This window comes from Lupinus angustifolius, chromosome LG03 (genome assembly GCF_001865875.1).
Source record: "Lupinus angustifolius cultivar Tanjil chromosome LG03, LupAngTanjil_v1.0, whole genome shotgun sequence".
Classification (NCBI taxonomy): domain Eukaryota; kingdom Viridiplantae; phylum Streptophyta; class Magnoliopsida; order Fabales; family Fabaceae; genus Lupinus; species Lupinus angustifolius.
Window position 1 is genome coordinate 25,907,169 of NC_032011.1, and position 16,808 is coordinate 25,923,976.

At 30.6% G+C, this 16,808-nt stretch overlaps 2 protein-coding genes across 2 annotated transcripts; one reads left to right on the forward strand and one right to left on the reverse strand.

Moving 5' to 3' along the window:
* On the reverse strand, positions 4,800–6,754 carry LOC109344130 (REF/SRPP-like protein At1g67360). Its single transcript, XM_019582760.1, has 3 exons — positions 6,556–6,754; positions 6,251–6,478; positions 4,800–5,418 (listed from the first exon to the last, which is right to left on the reverse strand). The coding sequence occupies exons 1-3, from the start codon at positions 6,568–6,570 to the stop codon at positions 4,972–4,974; spliced, it is 690 nt and encodes a 229-aa protein (XP_019438305.1). The 5' UTR covers positions 6,571–6,754; the 3' UTR covers positions 4,800–4,971.
* LOC109344131 (60S ribosomal protein L17-2) lies at positions 10,071–12,554 on the forward strand. Its single transcript, XM_019582761.1, has 7 exons — positions 10,071–10,159; positions 10,257–10,293; positions 10,758–10,798; positions 11,653–11,883; positions 11,984–12,086; positions 12,164–12,231; positions 12,307–12,554. The coding sequence occupies exons 1-7, from the start codon at positions 10,157–10,159 to the stop codon at positions 12,367–12,369; spliced, it is 546 nt and encodes a 181-aa protein (XP_019438306.1). The 5' UTR covers positions 10,071–10,156; the 3' UTR covers positions 12,370–12,554.

Below are 16,808 nucleotides of genomic sequence, written 5' to 3' on the forward strand. Positions count from 1 at the left end.
TCCAATAAGTGTGACTCTCATAAATTGAATCTTTAACCTTTTGATATATTTGAGAATATAATGAAACCTTATATCACTAGATCAACGTCTTATTGGTTACTAAATGTCACACACAAAGAATTTAAATTTTTAATTCCTTATTCCTCCAAGTTCACAGAATTCAACAGATTGTCATGAAATTATCTAATCAAAGTATAGATTAATCACAAAAATTAGTAGTATAGTTCACTTCCATCCATTCTTGTAAATTTTCTGTAATAACACAATTTTATTTTACCTTTTTCATAAAGTTTAAACCCAACTTAAAATAGGGGCAATGGAATCAACACTATGAGGGATGAACCCGCATATCTCAACACATTATTAACATTTTCTAATTGAGTCATTAACATGTGTCATTTAATACACTCTTTTTTAACATGTGTCATTTAATACACTCTTCTTTAACATGTGTCATTTGACCATGGTGATATATTCAAAGAAGAGAACCTATAATACTTGATTAGAAAAAGTCTCTTTGGCGCATAAATTTATTGTATTTTATGGAGAAGGATCCTCTTTCCCAAGAAATTTCTATCATCATGTACTAAGTCAATGAAATCTCATAGAATAATGTATAAATATTAATTTATGTTATTATAAATTTTATTTTTATTCAAATAATTTTTTTTGATTGGATATGGACACCAAATGAGACAGGGGATCCCATCCGTATTTTAGTAGTTGATATTATACTTTGGCACATAAAATAATGACACTCTAAATTTTATTTTTCACTTTAGTGAGTGGTGGTATGGTTGGAGATTTTAGCATCCACTTTATTTTTTTTTACTCTTATGACATCTTGAAAACTCTTTTTAGAAGTATAAAGTGAATACAAACTATATTTGCAATGGAGGTTAAGCCTAAGAAATCCTATGTGTCCTATAACATAAGTAAGAAATTTTGAAGCTACAAGTAGTAGGAAGGTGAATGCTTTTCACACTCCATTTTTACTACTATACTCTTCTATTAAGTAATATAAAGAAAAAGGAGTAGATCTTCAAAGTTGTAAAATAGGGGAGTGTTAAAAGAATCCACCTAATAGAGTGAGACTAAGTGATGTGAAAAAGGTAAAGGAAAAATAACATACATTGATATTTATATTCTTTTTATTTAAAATGAGATTATATTTTTACTGTTAAAATATAAAGAAAAAAGTCAATTCTCTCTCTATTACTTGAGAGAAGTCTCACTCCGCCTAATATTAATTGATGCATGTTCTAACACACTTTGAACAAATTAGAAGCCAAAACGAAAATTAAGACCTTTAATAACCATGAAAAGCTATCAATCATTCATACCTTCTGAATCTGGATTCTTTTTAGTATTGGAGAGACAAATTCTTGTTTTTACACTTACAATGAAGGATAAAAATGTCATATAATTATATTTAAAGGATAAATGTGTCATATCATTATGTTTTTTCATGAAGATATGACATTTAGAGCTAAAATGTATCATTGATATGTATCATTAATATCTTACACCACTAGACCAACATGTTATTGTTATCTTTATATTTTTGTTTGATTTTGATATGTATCATCAAAACATGACTGTTGCTATTGGGTGCCTATTTATATTTTTATGGACCAATCATAATTGTATAAACAAACAAAAAATTAAAATTGTGGTTCATGAATGAGGAGTTTCAAGTTTCAATAGACTCTTTGGTATGCTAATAGCACTTTCCTGAAATTATAACAGAATTCATTTGACTTGACTTGGAAATAAACAATTGAAACTCATTATAATATATTATTTTTTATAAAAAAATCAAATTTATATCTTCAAAAAAAGAATTATATGGAAACCATTTAAAATGAATGGAATTATTTGAATATATTATTCCCTTTATATATAATACGTTAAATGGTTTAACAAATAAGGATAAAAATATCAATACAATAATTAGAAATTTATAACCCAAATCTACTCAATTCAGCCGAATAAGAATGAATTTTATAGTAAAATAAATAAATAAAAGGAATATTATCAATACACAAATAAAATAAGAACGACTATAAAACCAAATTAATTAATAAGGTTATTACCTTCCCAACACAATTTTATTTTTTTTATATCAAACTCTTATGCATTTACATATTGAACAGTGCAGTGCTTTTAATAGTTTAATAATCATCTGAATTGAAACTTGAAACACAAAGGGAGAATTCAGAGCAAACAAAGCAGGTAAATCTTTCTCACTTTCTTTTCATATTTTATCTCACCATTCTACTTAGAATAGAGCTTATCATTTCTTCTTATTTATTTTTTATTAGGGAGATAAGAAAAATGAGTTTATAAAAAATGAAATTTGATGAAATTGAAGCAAATCATAGTCTTTGAGGAATAGATATGTGAAGTTTTAATTGTGGGATTTTCTTATGTATTTCAATCATAGTCTATGTCTTGTAGTGATGTTGTAATGAATCAAATGATGTGATATGAATGAATATGAGGTTAATTCATCTAGAGCCTATGTTTTGAGTCATATGAATTTAAAAATAAACCTTACACAAACTTCAATCCTTAAACCTAAACGAGTCTCACCATAGCTCATTTTTTATTGAAATCCAATAGACTTCAAAATACCAAGTCTAAAACAAAAAATTGTATAATGTTTGTCCAACTAAATCTCTGGCTAGGTTTTGAGGGTTAATTTGATGGATAGGATGAAAGAGATATATTACTCAATATTATATCCTAGGACAAGGCAGATGGAGTAGGATAGAAATTAACAAATGTAAATCGATGATATTTTCTCATATCTTCACACATGAACATCGTTGTTACCATTACATCAATATCATTATCAGTTGTTCATCAAACATTAGATAGGACTAGGGGTGAGTATAAGTTGGGTAAAACTTGCTCCTTACCCGACCCTAAATGTTGGTAGAGTCTGTTTTTGTATTGGGACCCAGCTTGACCCTATACACGAAGTTAACCCAATCTTATACCTGTTGTTAACCCGATCTTAGACCCAAAGTTAACTTGGCCCAAAATATTGATTGAGATAACTTTTGAACCTGGATCTAAACCTATGCGATGTGATACTATGTGATTTGACATATGCAATGTTATATGTATATGCCAAATTGTTAATCGTGGGTATATGATAAAAAATTAGAAAATCAGTGATACTTTCAACCAAAAGATGATGTTATTACTCCATACATAATTGAATAGAAACATATACAAACATAATAAATGAGTGACAACAAGACGGGTCATGTCAAGCCATGCTTGTCCCCCTACCCGATCCTAAATATTGTATGAATCTAATTTTTGAATCTGAATCCGATCATAAACTGAGTGAGTAGGGTCGGATCTTGCTCACCCCTAAATAGGACTACCTTATTTTTCATGTATCTTAACTTATTCTTATGATATTATCTATCATATCATATCCTATCCATCAAATCAAATGAACCCAAAATTCCATTTTAATAGATAATTTTGGGTTGGAAACATTAAATTTGAGTTATGTATTTTGATTTGTTATTAGGTAGAAGAGAGAATGGCATTCATCATGGAATTTGCTGAGAACTTGGTTCTGAAGATCATGGAAGATCCAAAGGAAAGGGATCTAAAGTTTAGAACATATCTTTATGAAGCAAAAGAAGGAGGCAGAAAGAACATTGAGAAAAGGTCCTACCCTATGAGACCATATGGGTTTTGGACATTTGAAAGACACAATTCTCAGATTGCATGGGATGCTCAGATTAGTAATGTGCCTGGTCGTAGGGACCCCTATGATGAAGTCCTACAACATTATACAACATCTAAATGAGGCCCATAATGTTATGTGTTCTTCAAGTTCCATGCTCTATATGAATAAAAATATAAACAATGTGATACTATATTTTCATTTATGTTATTCCCTTTGAAATATGGTGTGGTTTGAAACAGTTTGAGTATTATGCCGATTAATAATTATTACCAATGTGCTCAATTGATCTTATCAGTTGTGCAATACATTGTTGTTGCTCTATATGTATCAACAAGTTATACCCAATGGTTTTTATTATATTTGTGGAGTTTTGAATATGTTGAAAAACATCGGCAACCAAATCAAGATCAGTACAAGTAGATATTGATTTAGTAGTATATATTTAACCTTGGATTTTATTAGCTTCATCCTTGGTTGTTGGAACTTGGTTATTTGGAAGCCATTAGTAGGAACTTTTAGATATAAAGTCTAAAAAACTCTAAAGTCCCATATAAAAGAGTTTTGAAAAAAACAACTATCTAGTCGTAAATTGGAGAGATGAAGAATTTAAAAAAAATTCAATGTCATAAATAGAAGTCTTTTCCTTCATATTTTCTTGCTCCAAGTTGAATGCACTTTTATTCGACTTTTCTTTCTCCCTTATATTCCTCACCGATGCATTTCTGGTAAACTTCTTTTCCTTTCTTTCCGTGGTACTAAGAATTAGCACATGCAACTAAGTTGTGAGAATTTTGAGAGTTGACACTGGTTCAATAACAGAGATCTAGACTGTTTTATCTTAGGATGATGTAGTTAATAGTCTCCTTATACCATTTTGAGCAGTCACAGAACATTTCAAGAGAGCAAGTTGCTCATGACTCATTCCAGTAAGTATTATTTCGTGTAATTTGTTGCAAATAACAGTAACAATATTGGTGATGTATCCATTTATTGATAGTCTAAGTGCTTTTCCACATTAAAATTCAGTTTTTTTTTTCTGTCATTACATAAATACTAATACCATGGGTAGATATTTAAGCTGTTATATCTATTTGATTGGATAAGTGGTGGAAAAATAAACATATTTGCTAACTTAAGATTAAACATTATCTCTAGTTTTTCTAACATACCCAAACATAGTTTTCACTCAATTCATAAAACAACAAACTTTGCAAAAAGTAAAACCCAACATTATCAGAAAAAACATTCCATTCTCATTCTGATTTCTTTTCAGCAGAAACTACTTCATGCCCATTCAGATTTTTTGCTTCTCCACCCTGCTTAAATGCCTTAGCTATTTCATCAATAGGAATCAAAGGCAAATAGGCAAAGAAAGTGTAACCCTTTCTAGTCATGGTCTTGATCAAAAGGTTGTACTTTTGAGACAATTGAGCAATAGTTGGAACTATCATCTCTGCCAATGCATGAAATGGTGGAATATGGTTCAGTTTATTCCATAGTTTCACTGAGTTTATTAGCACAAAATGCTTTGATTCTGTGGCAATATAGTATATTGCTGCTATTGGTCCTTCACATTGAACCTCACTTAGTATTTTCCCTGCCTCTTGTGCCATTTTCTGAGTCAAATCTTTTACTTGAACTGCAACATGTTTTGCAAAAGAAGGAGTGTGCTCATTGAACTTGTGAGTGGCTTCATCAACCTGAAGAATTCTTATGGGAATTAGTTTAGATACAAATCAATTATCAATGTTCTAATTCATTCAAAGTTTCAAAATTTAACATGGAGTTTCAAATACAAAAGGGCTCAAAGAAAAAATCCAGTGATCTTTTTTCATTTCATTATTCAATTCCATTCCCTTATGGACAATAGCACTTAAAGAAAGATATGACCAAATGTATCTAACTAATCTCTTTCGAAATGTGTGAAAGTAAAAGGAATCTCATGCAGTCATATGATATGTATATAATATCTATATAATAATAACGAGCAAACATTTATCTCACTAGGTAGATCGAGTACAAGATCGAAGAACATCATATTGTTTGGATCATACATCATGTATAAGGGGCATTTGGAAAAGCTCAGACAACTTTTTTGAGGTTATGAAAAACAGCATATGCAACAGATAATCATTCTATAACCCCTTTTCAATTTATTTCAAACAATAAATAAAGTGTCCTTATCTCTAAGGACACGCTAAACATTAATTTTTTAAAGTTTTGCAATGAAATAATTAGCCAGAAACACCAACCAAATACTTTTTTATCTGCAAGTACTAAATAATAGCAACCACTTCCAGAGAATACTGAAGAATTAAATTCCGATCTAAGTTAAAATCAAAATATAGACATAAAAATACCAAGATAATTCATCATCACAAACTGAATATAAAAATTCAATACAGTTTCCAAATTTAGCCATAAAAACCCTTTAAATTCAGATCCATGGTTGATATCAAAACTGAAAAATTTACAAAACCATACAAAAAAAAGCATCAAATTTTCATCATATATATATATATATAGATATACCTTGTTGTCAACAAAAACAAGAACAAGATCAGGGAAACCCTTAAATTTGTTGTAGACAGGACCCAAAACAGTGGTAGCAGTGCCCTCTACAGTTCCAACAGCAGATCTTAAAGGCCCAGAATTTTGTTTTGCATATTCATACAAATATGACACAAACACAATTCCTTGAATTGCAGCTATTCTTACAAACCCCAAATGCTTAAGCTCTTGTCTTTTCTTGTTCTCAACCTTATAATCAAAAAAGTGCTTAACTTCAATAATCACAATCTCAATAAAACAATTAGACAAAAAAATATATAACAAACCTCGTTAGTGGCCATTGCTTGATACTAATATAAATGTAGAGGTATAGAAAGATTGTAGTGAATGAATGAGAAATGAAGAAGTTTTTTATATATAGATTGAAACAAGAGTGGGAAAAAATGGAGATAGAAGCTTTTAGATTGTGATTGGTTTTAAGAAAGTTGAGTGCAATGAATAGATCTTATCCTATGATCTTAGACCATATGGTATATAATATATATGATATTAATATTAATATTAATATATGAATACAAAATACACGTCATTGTATTCGGTGGGGTCCACGTTCAGACCGACTTCATGGGATCTTTCTAGACCGTACTAGCTATTTACAGAATCCACGTGTCAGTTTCTGGTGTGTTTGTCAGATTTCAAGAACCTACTTCAAGCCACTGGTATTGTTACAATAATAATAATAATAAATAATAATAATTCCAATGTTCTATATGTAATCATTATCTTGGAGAAAAATACTTTAATCATTTCATTTTTATATTCAATTTAAAAATATAGAAGCTTAAATATGTTTTTTTTACCTGAAAATATCATGAATTATGATTTTGGTCCTTATTAGAAATATGTAATATGTGTTATATGAATGATAACACATGTTAACATGCAGGATTAAAACTAAAATAATAATTTTAAACTTACATTTATGGAACTTAAAAATCTACTAATTGGATAAAATATTATTATTTATAAAACTAGAATATGTTATAATTAGATTCAGGATTTGAATAGAGATGTCATATCTCATAAATGTACAAAAATTCAACTTTTTGGGTGCATATACAAATTCAATTATACGACCGGAACCATTTATTGAATAAAAGTGATTTTAATCAATACTAAAATTGGAGTTTTTAATCTCAACTTTGAGATTGTCAAATTTATGTTATCCTTTCACTGAGATATTAATTTTTCTAGACAACGATACATTGTGTGGAATATCTTCTTATCGTTAGAGAGTTGAATAAAGGAGAGGGGAAGAGTTTGGAGGATCTCTCAAACTCTTTATGTGTCTGTTTTTAAAGTTAACCCAATTTGAGGTTAGTTGGAGATAAAATGTCAAAATAGTTAAATATTTATAGCAACATTATATAATTATACATTATTGTTCATCTCTCATTGTTAATTACATTTTTAAAGAAAAAATAAAAAAATATTCTTACATTATCATTTGCTCTCCGTCTTCTAAATTTTATATACTCCCAAACAATGGGGAGAATTTCCTTTCTTTTCTCTTCTTTTCCTCCTCTTCCTAACCCTTTGATCCTTCTCTTTCCTTTTCCCTCATAACTCCCCGAAAGAAAGCTTAAAATTTTGCATAAGATAAAATAACAATGCTTAATTTTATTGGATAGAGTGTATTATTGTTATTATATTTGTTATGAAATATTGATTTATATATCTTGAATGTTATCTCCTTCCTCCTCAAGCAATTAGACTAATATCTATTTAGTTTATTATTCTTCTTACTTAGACTTTTACAACCTCTTTTACTTATATCCAAACAATGTTGGCAATAGAATAAGAATTGCTTTAGAAATATTCTCAATAAAATGAACCTTATTCTTTATTGATGTCTACATTTCCTTTCAACACACAAATTCCTAACCCACAATGTTAATAAACTACCTAAAAGTAAAGAATGAATGATGTACTAATAACTTAATCAATTTCATACTTTATTGATTACAAAATTGAAAAATAACTAATAAAGCATAATTTTGATGACTTCATCCTAAGTGATAAGATTTCAACTAGTATGACATATTCTCAATACTCCTTCTTATCTTAATAGATTAATTACATTCTTAAGTGAAATAATTCTAAGAAAATATAGTTTTTGTTTAATTTTCTGATATTGATTTTGCATGTGATAAAATATAATTCGGCTTGTTTTCGCTTTTCTATTAATTTTCTGATATTAATTTTGCATGTGATGAAATATAATTCGGTTTGTTTTTGCTTTTCTATCTCCACTTATAAATTCAAATTTTTTTCATGAAATTCAACTTCAAAATCACTAACAAAATTAAATTCTCCTCCTTAACATGCACATGGATCATTAAAGTGACTTGAATATCACTAGCCAAACTATTAGTTACATTCTTCTTATTACTATACTTCCAATATCAAGAACCTTTTTGTTTGGCATGTACTTGCTTCAAATTTAATGGCAAAAATTTATTGTGCATCTTTACTTTAAAGAGTTCATCACCATTGTGATCATAAATCAAACATACTTTATTATTAAAGAAAATAGTATAATTCTTTTCCAAGAGTTATCCCAACAAGATTTTGATGAATGTGAGGTACAAACACATTTTAAATTAATTTAGTACTTGATGATGTTCCAATCCCAACAACTCATTTGTCTTTTATACCTCAATAAAGCCATCACTTGCAATTCTAATTTTAGAATTATCAAACTTATCCAACTCTCATCAAAAGGTCATTTAATGAGTACAACCACTACCATGTCTCATCTGTACTATTTTTTTGAGTATTACGGAAGATATTCTATTACCTTATGGGTAAAGAACTAATTATTTTTTGTTATCCTAGAAATATAGTAAGACTTTACACGAATAGATCAACACTTTGTTGATATCTCATTGATGTTATTTATTGAAAAGCAACCAGCCAAAAGTAAAAGTTCTCATTGTATCTCATTTTCAACAAATTGAGCTTGTTAACCCTTTTGTTGATCGTTATTTTTGCATACTTTCTCTGCCTGCCCAAATTGCTTAAGTGATTTTACATCAAATACCAGACTTGTACCATCAATATCTAGTGTTTTCATTCATCCAAACTATACGAATATTAAAGGCCTTAATATATTTGCTTCATAGTGATTCAACATCGTGTAAAACTAAAAACATGTAGTTAATCAACTAATCAACTAATTATACATTAATAAGTAGATCTCATATCCTAACTATGTATAACATGGATCCCATTATTTATGACATAATAATAAATACATGGTTGGAAGGTATAAACCAATGTTGTGAAACCCGAGCTAGTCATCAAACCAGAAGAAGTTTCGTATCAGGTTTAACTGGTTAAATCGTCTAGTCGAACCGGATGATTTCATATATAATTTATCATTTTTATCTATAAACATATAGTTACATATAAATACAAAATTTTATATAATTAATAATTATATTGAAATAGCATCTTTCCATTTTTTGACCGAAGTAAAATAAAATATTAGAGTAATATTCTATTTTTTTTTATTTTAAATGAATTATTCGGTTCACTTTCCGGGTTATTCCGGTTCAACCAGATTTAACATGGTCGAACTAGAATTTCTTCAGTTGAAAATAGTTCAACCCCCATTCAGTTAAGCTACAAATCAGAACTGTTTTTAAATCCGGTCTGCAATCGAGCTGTCCAGTCTGATCTGGTTATCACAACATTATAATAAACCTGAGGTGAGATTGGGTTATGTATTGGGCCAATGATGTAAAAGAAAAGCAGTAAATAGTTGAAGCGGACTAAATATTAGGCCCATCATTCCCTTTTGTTAAAACCCTATTATTCTCCTCCAACCCCAAACAAGAAGAAGCAGAAGCAGCCGCAGAAACCATGGTATACCTTTTCTTCCCTTATTACGACGTCGTTTCATTCATCTCATTTTTAGGGTTTACCTTCTTTTCATTCATATCTCATTCTCTCTCTTTCTCAGGTCAAGTACTCCAGAGAACCCGATAATCCCACCAAGTGTAAGTCACTTTTCGCTTTCATTATCATTTTCTTTCAATTTTCAGATCTTGTAATAGTGTAGATTACGATCTATATTTGTTTTTTGAAAAAATGTTATTTATCATTTTATTCACTCAAATGTATGATTGATTTCCTATTGATAATTTTAGCTTCATGTAGGAGCTGATCATTTAAGTTTTGAATTTTGTCAAAAAATGATTATCTTGATAATTGATAAAATAAAATTCCATCATTTGCATATTTGTTTGATTGGACTACTATAGCAAAAATTAGAAGCCGCAATATAAGCTGAAATTCACAAGCTATATTTTATCAGCTTTTACAAAATTAATTTTCTTGAATTATTCACTAAAGAGAATGCTTTCTTTGAACTGATCATTTGTGCTTATATTTAGCACTTTTGAGTTTATTTGCTTTTTCAAGATAGTGATTATTTCTGTGCCACTGCGTTATGAAAATGCAGCTTGCAAGGCCAGAGGTGCTGACCTCAGAGTCCATTTCAAGGTATTAACAATTTCATTTTACTTATTTGTCCCCTTCATATGATTATTTGATGAGGTGTTTAATTTAATATGACTTGAGTAACTTTCATGAAGTGATTTTAGTTTCGATATTACGAACCCTGATGAAAAAAGCAGTGGTCTGTTGCCTATGTTAACTGGCCTGGCCTCTCGTAAACTTCAGGAACATTATCACCATTGTTTTTGGGTGAACCTCTGTTATTTATTTGTGACTCAAGGTTCAGTTAATGATGGAACAAAACAAGATTTGTCTTCGCATATGCACATATGTATAATGGTTTACAATTCTATACTGGCCTAGACTACTATCATCATCAACTTGAATACTTTGATCTAGTTAACACAGATATATACATATGCTTAACATCATGGTTTTAAATTGATCCCAACTTTAGAATCGAGTCCTCGGTTGTAAATGTTATCAAATGGCATTGTCAATTTCTGTTAGCAACATCAGAATTAGGATAAACTCTAACATTGCTATACATTCATATACTAGTTGTGACCCATTTTTATAACATTTACATTTATGAGTTAAGTATGGGGGACCAAGTGACTAGCTAAAAAGCATGTGTAAAGATTGGGGATTGAAAGTGTTTTCTAACCTTAAAATATTCTTATTTGCAAAGCTAGAGTCAAATTCTTTATCTTTTCTTGTATTTAAATGTAAGACCTGATTAAACAACTGATGCTTCCATTGTGGTTGGATCTGAATGTTATCTTGGTTAATGAAACTTCCAACTATATAGCATGGGGAAATAATGTAATATCTTTTTTATTCTCGTAGCTCTGATTTTCTGAGACTCAAGGCTTGGTGTTCTTAATTTTCCTTTGCAGAATACTAGGGAGACTGCGTTTTCCATTAGGAAGCTGCCCTTGGTTAAGGCTAAGAGGTATTTGGAGGATGTTTTGGCCCACAAACAAGCCATTCCATTCCGGCGCTTCTGCCGTGGTGTTGGGAGGACTGCCCAGGCCAAGAACCGTCATTCTAATGGACAAGGACGCTGGCCTGTCAAATCTGCTAAGTTCATCCTAGATTTGCTTAAGAATGCTGAGAGTAATGCTGAAGTATGACTTTTTAAACAGGTTCAAATTAATTTGCTATATGATACAAATATTTTGAGGCAACTGTTTTCTTACTCGTTTTACTGTTAATTGCTCTTTTCAGGTGAAAGGTTTGGACGTTGATGCTCTTTACATTTCTCACATCCAAGTTAATCAAGCACAGAGGCAAAGACGTCGCACATACCGTGCTCATGGAAGAATCAACCGTAAGTTTTAATATTTGCATTCTTAGTTTAAAAGTTTGTTACTAGCTTATTATACTGACTGTATTTTTATTTTGCAGCCTACATGTCATCTCCCTGCCACATCGAGTTGATATTGTCCGAGAAGGAAGAGCCCGTGAAGAAAGAGGTATTGATCGATCATCTCATTTGTGTATACATTCTAACTTCCATTTTACTGATCATAGTTTTTTGTTATTTGTAGCCTGAGACCCAGTTGGCAACAAAGAAGAAGTCTCAAGCACTTAGGAGTGGAGCTTCATCTTAAGTAGTGGGATATCTACATTCCTAGATTATGTCATTTTTGTTGTACTTTGCTCTTCATATTTGTTATCAGCTGTTTTTAGAATCTTGAACAGCACCCTCTTTTGGTTCATTATATGGTTTAAGTTGATTTTGAGTTACTTGCAAATTTTTATCTAATATGGTTGAAGTTGATTTGAGGTACTTGCTTATTTTTCTCGTGTTTATTGTATGATTGGTTTTTGCCTTTCTCGTAGGATTGAATTATATCTCTAAGTTCGTACTAGGGATTTTCTTATCATTAAATTTATGTAAATTTAAATAATATTCAACTTTAAGAGCATTGAAGCACTTAAATTAGGTTTAACACCCAAAGGTGTTGGTCAAGTATAAGGTCCTCTTAGAGCATTTAGGCACTAAGGCACTTAAGTTCTTACTACTGGAATATTCAACTTATAGGGTTTGATATAGTGTTATGAGAACCGAACTGGATGGTCCGATCGGTCTGACCGCTGATCGGACTTGAATGTAGCTTTGTATTACAGTCTTAATTGAATGAGAGTTGGATCACTTTGAACTGGGGAAATATCAGTCCGATCGTGTTAAACCTGGTTAAACTGAATTAACCTGGGAAGTTAATCGGACGGTTTGCTTAAAAATAAAAAAATGAAATACTACTCTAATATTTTGTTATACTACTATCCAAAAAAAGACGAAGATGTTATTACTTCAATATAATTATACATAATTATTACTTATATAAAGTTTTACATTTATATATAACTTAAATTATTAATTATATATGAAATCATCTAGTTAGATTGGACGTTTTAACCTGTTAAACCTAATACGGAATCTCTACTGGTTTGACATCTGGCTTGGGTTTCATAACATTGATTTGATTTTTGGGAGCGAAATTGGTAGGGAGTAGGGATGGCAACGGGCGTAGACGGACGCATGTATTGCTTTCCCATGCCCAAACCAATATTTATGGGTACCCGTGCGGGTAGTGGGTATTTGTAGGTACTCAACGAGTTTTTAATTTTAATTATATATTTATATAATTTGTAATAATCAATATGTAAAAATAATTGTCACATGAATAATATGATATTTATATGATAAATTTATGATCATAGTCAAATATGTATGATTTATTATGAAATAATAATAAAGTATATGATATATAATCTTAAAATAATAAGAAATATATATAAAATTTTAATTAAAAACTAAATATATAAATTTGCAGTACCGCAGGACGGGTATCACAAAACCCGCTCCCGCCCATAAGCTATTATTATGGGTACTCGTTGCGAGTATTTCTACGGGTACCAATAAGTCGAGTTTTTTTGCCATCTCTAGTTGGGAGGATTATCTACCCACTTTGAAAATTATTAGTTCTTTAGTCAAAAGTGTGAGATGATTACATTGGTTGTAGAATAAAAAACTTTGGCTGTTAAAAAAACAAAGCTAGGATTGTATATGAGCATATTTTCTAATCATAATTGATCAATAGATTGTTATTGTTACGTTTTCAGTGGAATTCAAAATTAGTTAAATTTTGTATTTTGAATCCCAAAAAAAAGGATGAAGGAGATGGTGTGGAAGAACTTGTCAAATGACAATTTCAATCCCAAAACCCCATCCTATTCCTGCAATTCATCACCGAATATTGTGTATCTTTTCTATTTCATGCTTAGCATTGGCAATTTGAGCCATGACCATGAGTCCGCCCACATTTTTTGGGTGGGGAAGGGCATGAAAAATTTGTCAATTCGTCCTAAAATGCCTACCAACATGCCTTCTTCGCTCATGAGCATTTCAAACGGGCGGCCCAAGGGCATCAATGAATACTAAAATAAAAAATTTGATGGTCAAGTATGGCAAAAGTCATTCATATTCTCATCAATGTAACAACTTTCCAAAATATAATATTTTACTAATTAACTGTATGTCCGGTTTATGTAAAACAAGGTGTTATGTTTTGATTAGAATCACATTGTCACACTATGCATTCATATAATTTCAAGTATGATAACATGAATCTTGCAAATGTTTCATGTACTAGATAACTTGTTTTTTTTTAATTTAGGACAGTCTGCAAGCTTGTCCTGCCCAAAGTTAGGGCGGGCAAGGCATGATATTTCATGCCCTATTTAAAAATGGGCATGCTCATGCCCACCCTAATTTTAATGAGCATTGTATGGACATGAGCAGCGCGGGCAGAGCGGTCCTAATTGCCAATGCTAATCATGGTTAAGTTAAAAGCAACCTACTTCAATCCTAAAATTATTATTACATAGTTCATGACTAGTAGTTCCAATTACCTCTACTTAAATTGTTTTATTTTTATTACTAAGGTATTCCTTCACCTTTTTAGGTAAGGATCTAATCTCTTTCGAGATTCATAGCTGCCTCTTCCAATAAATGTCGTTCCCAAGAATGGAATCAACGACCTTGGAGATCCAATGAGATTTTACACTACCATATCAACACCGTATTGGTTACTTAAATTGGTTTGACACACCTTTTTTTAATTTTAAATTATTCATATATTATCATTGATGATTTGGTGGAGAGCATTGGTCCACAAGGACTATGTAATAATTTCTTGAATTTTGTCCGGATGATGTGTTCTATTAATAACTTGGCTGGAAACATTGAAAGCTGCCAAAGTGTGGGCCAAGTCCCTACTTAACTTCACTTGACTAACAATCAAAGTGTAGAACAAGATTGAATTCAACCACATTAGATTCCATTCAATCCTCTATTTACTACCCTCATTTAAACAACAAACTTATCATCCATTGTCTAAAAATCCATTGAAAATGGGGGCTGGGAATGTAATCAACAAACATTTTTGTCTTAGTTCTTAAGGTAACTGAAAGCTATTGTTCTTTTATATAGAGGTGGTAGGTCAGAATTTGGATCTTGTTGCTTATCTGAGCAAGCTCCGATCTTATACTACCTTTGGTAGGACTCATCTTCTATCCCAAAAAGTATGTTATTCCATGTGACACTTTTTTGATTAGTCAGAATTTTTTTATTTTTTTATTTTTTAACTTAAATATATTTTTTCCAACCAATCAGAAGAAGTGTTACATGGTATGTCACACTTTTTTGGGACAACAGATATGGTCCCCTTTGGTGGGTATCTGAAAAGGAACTCTTATGCTAAAGTCAAATGAAAGAAGATAGAATAAGAATATAAGAGTATAAATATTATTCCTTGGGAGGGATTCTATCTTTTTATAAAGAATTTGAGTGGAATATATTCTTAGTGTGGGTGTGTTTTAGTCATAGTGGGTTGCTCTGTCCTGTAGTAGGGTTCTATGCTGATGAGTGTGGCATGTTTAGTCTTATAGCAGGGTTCCATGTTACTCAGGTAGCTTTGTTAGTCATGTAGTAGAGTTTTACAGTTTTGTAAGTCTTGACTAGGTCATGTCTAATAACTTTGCATAGCTAGATCGGCCATCCAAGTATGACCGACAACCACGTGAGCTAGATCTTATTTATCCAATAATGGTCTAGATCCTAGTGGTCAACCCATGTTGTCTGGTCCCGACACCGTGATGGAATCCTAGTGGTCAAATCCATTTCTAATGTTTTTGGCACTTATCTTTTAAATTCCAATACAGGAGTTACCCAAGTATGGCAAAAACAACCCAATATTTGGAGTTTATATGATATGGTAATGGATTAAGGCCTTTAATATTTGTATACTATAAACTCTCTGCAATTTTTTGTTATTGAAAATTTAGCCAACTTACAAAATTTAGAAATATACTATGAAGATGTAAAATTAGTGTGTTAGTACTTTCAAGATTTAAAAAAGTATGTGTAGTTTTTGTGGTGTTTTCAAGGTATTTCTAAACTTTAGAAATCACATTTTGATCAAACATTTTTTACTTGCTTTATTTCCTTATTCAACATTATTTTTATTACCATCTTCATTAGTGACACCACATTTGAAAGCCTCGTTTTTAACATAATCAAATTGTGAATTATACCGTTTTTTAAATCATCATTCTCATCACTATCATAAAATTTTAAGTATTTAATATATATACACTGCTATTAACTTTCAAACAAAAATACTATAAATCAATGATGAATGATGTGTTAACAGTCTAAAATACTTTATACTTTCATAGCATAGATTTTAAACTCAAATTTTAAACTCAAACTTTATACTTTCATTAATTAGTGATATTTTTGTTAACCAAAAACTCTCTCTTTTTTTTATGCCGGTTCAGTTCAACAATAATCTATTTTGGAACTCTCTCATTCTGTCACTTTGTCTTTCCATTTTCTTACAACTTCTTTCATATCTTAACCTATTCACTTGTTAGTGAGAGTAAGCACATGCTTCAAATGCGATTAGGGGTGGAAACAAATTAGACCGTTTGATAAAGATTTATTACTTGATTTATAATATGTTAGATTATATTTTTTTCATAA

What these genes read in the sequence shown, in the direction of transcription:
- LOC109344130 (XM_019582760.1), bottom strand. An exon ending in TTGTTTTTGTTGACAACAAG is followed by an intron (nt 5,419 to 6,250) that starts GTATATCTATAT and finishes AGAATTCTTCAG; the next exon opens with GTTGATGAAGCCACTCACAA.
- LOC109344131 (XM_019582761.1), top strand. An exon ending in TGCTCATGGAAGAATCAACC is followed by an intron (nt 12,087 to 12,163) that starts GTAAGTTTTAAT and finishes TTTATTTTGCAG; the next exon opens with CCTACATGTCATCTCCCTGC. An exon ending in AAGAGCCCGTGAAGAAAGAG is followed by an intron (nt 12,232 to 12,306) that starts GTATTGATCGAT and finishes TGTTATTTGTAG; the next exon opens with CCTGAGACCCAGTTGGCAAC.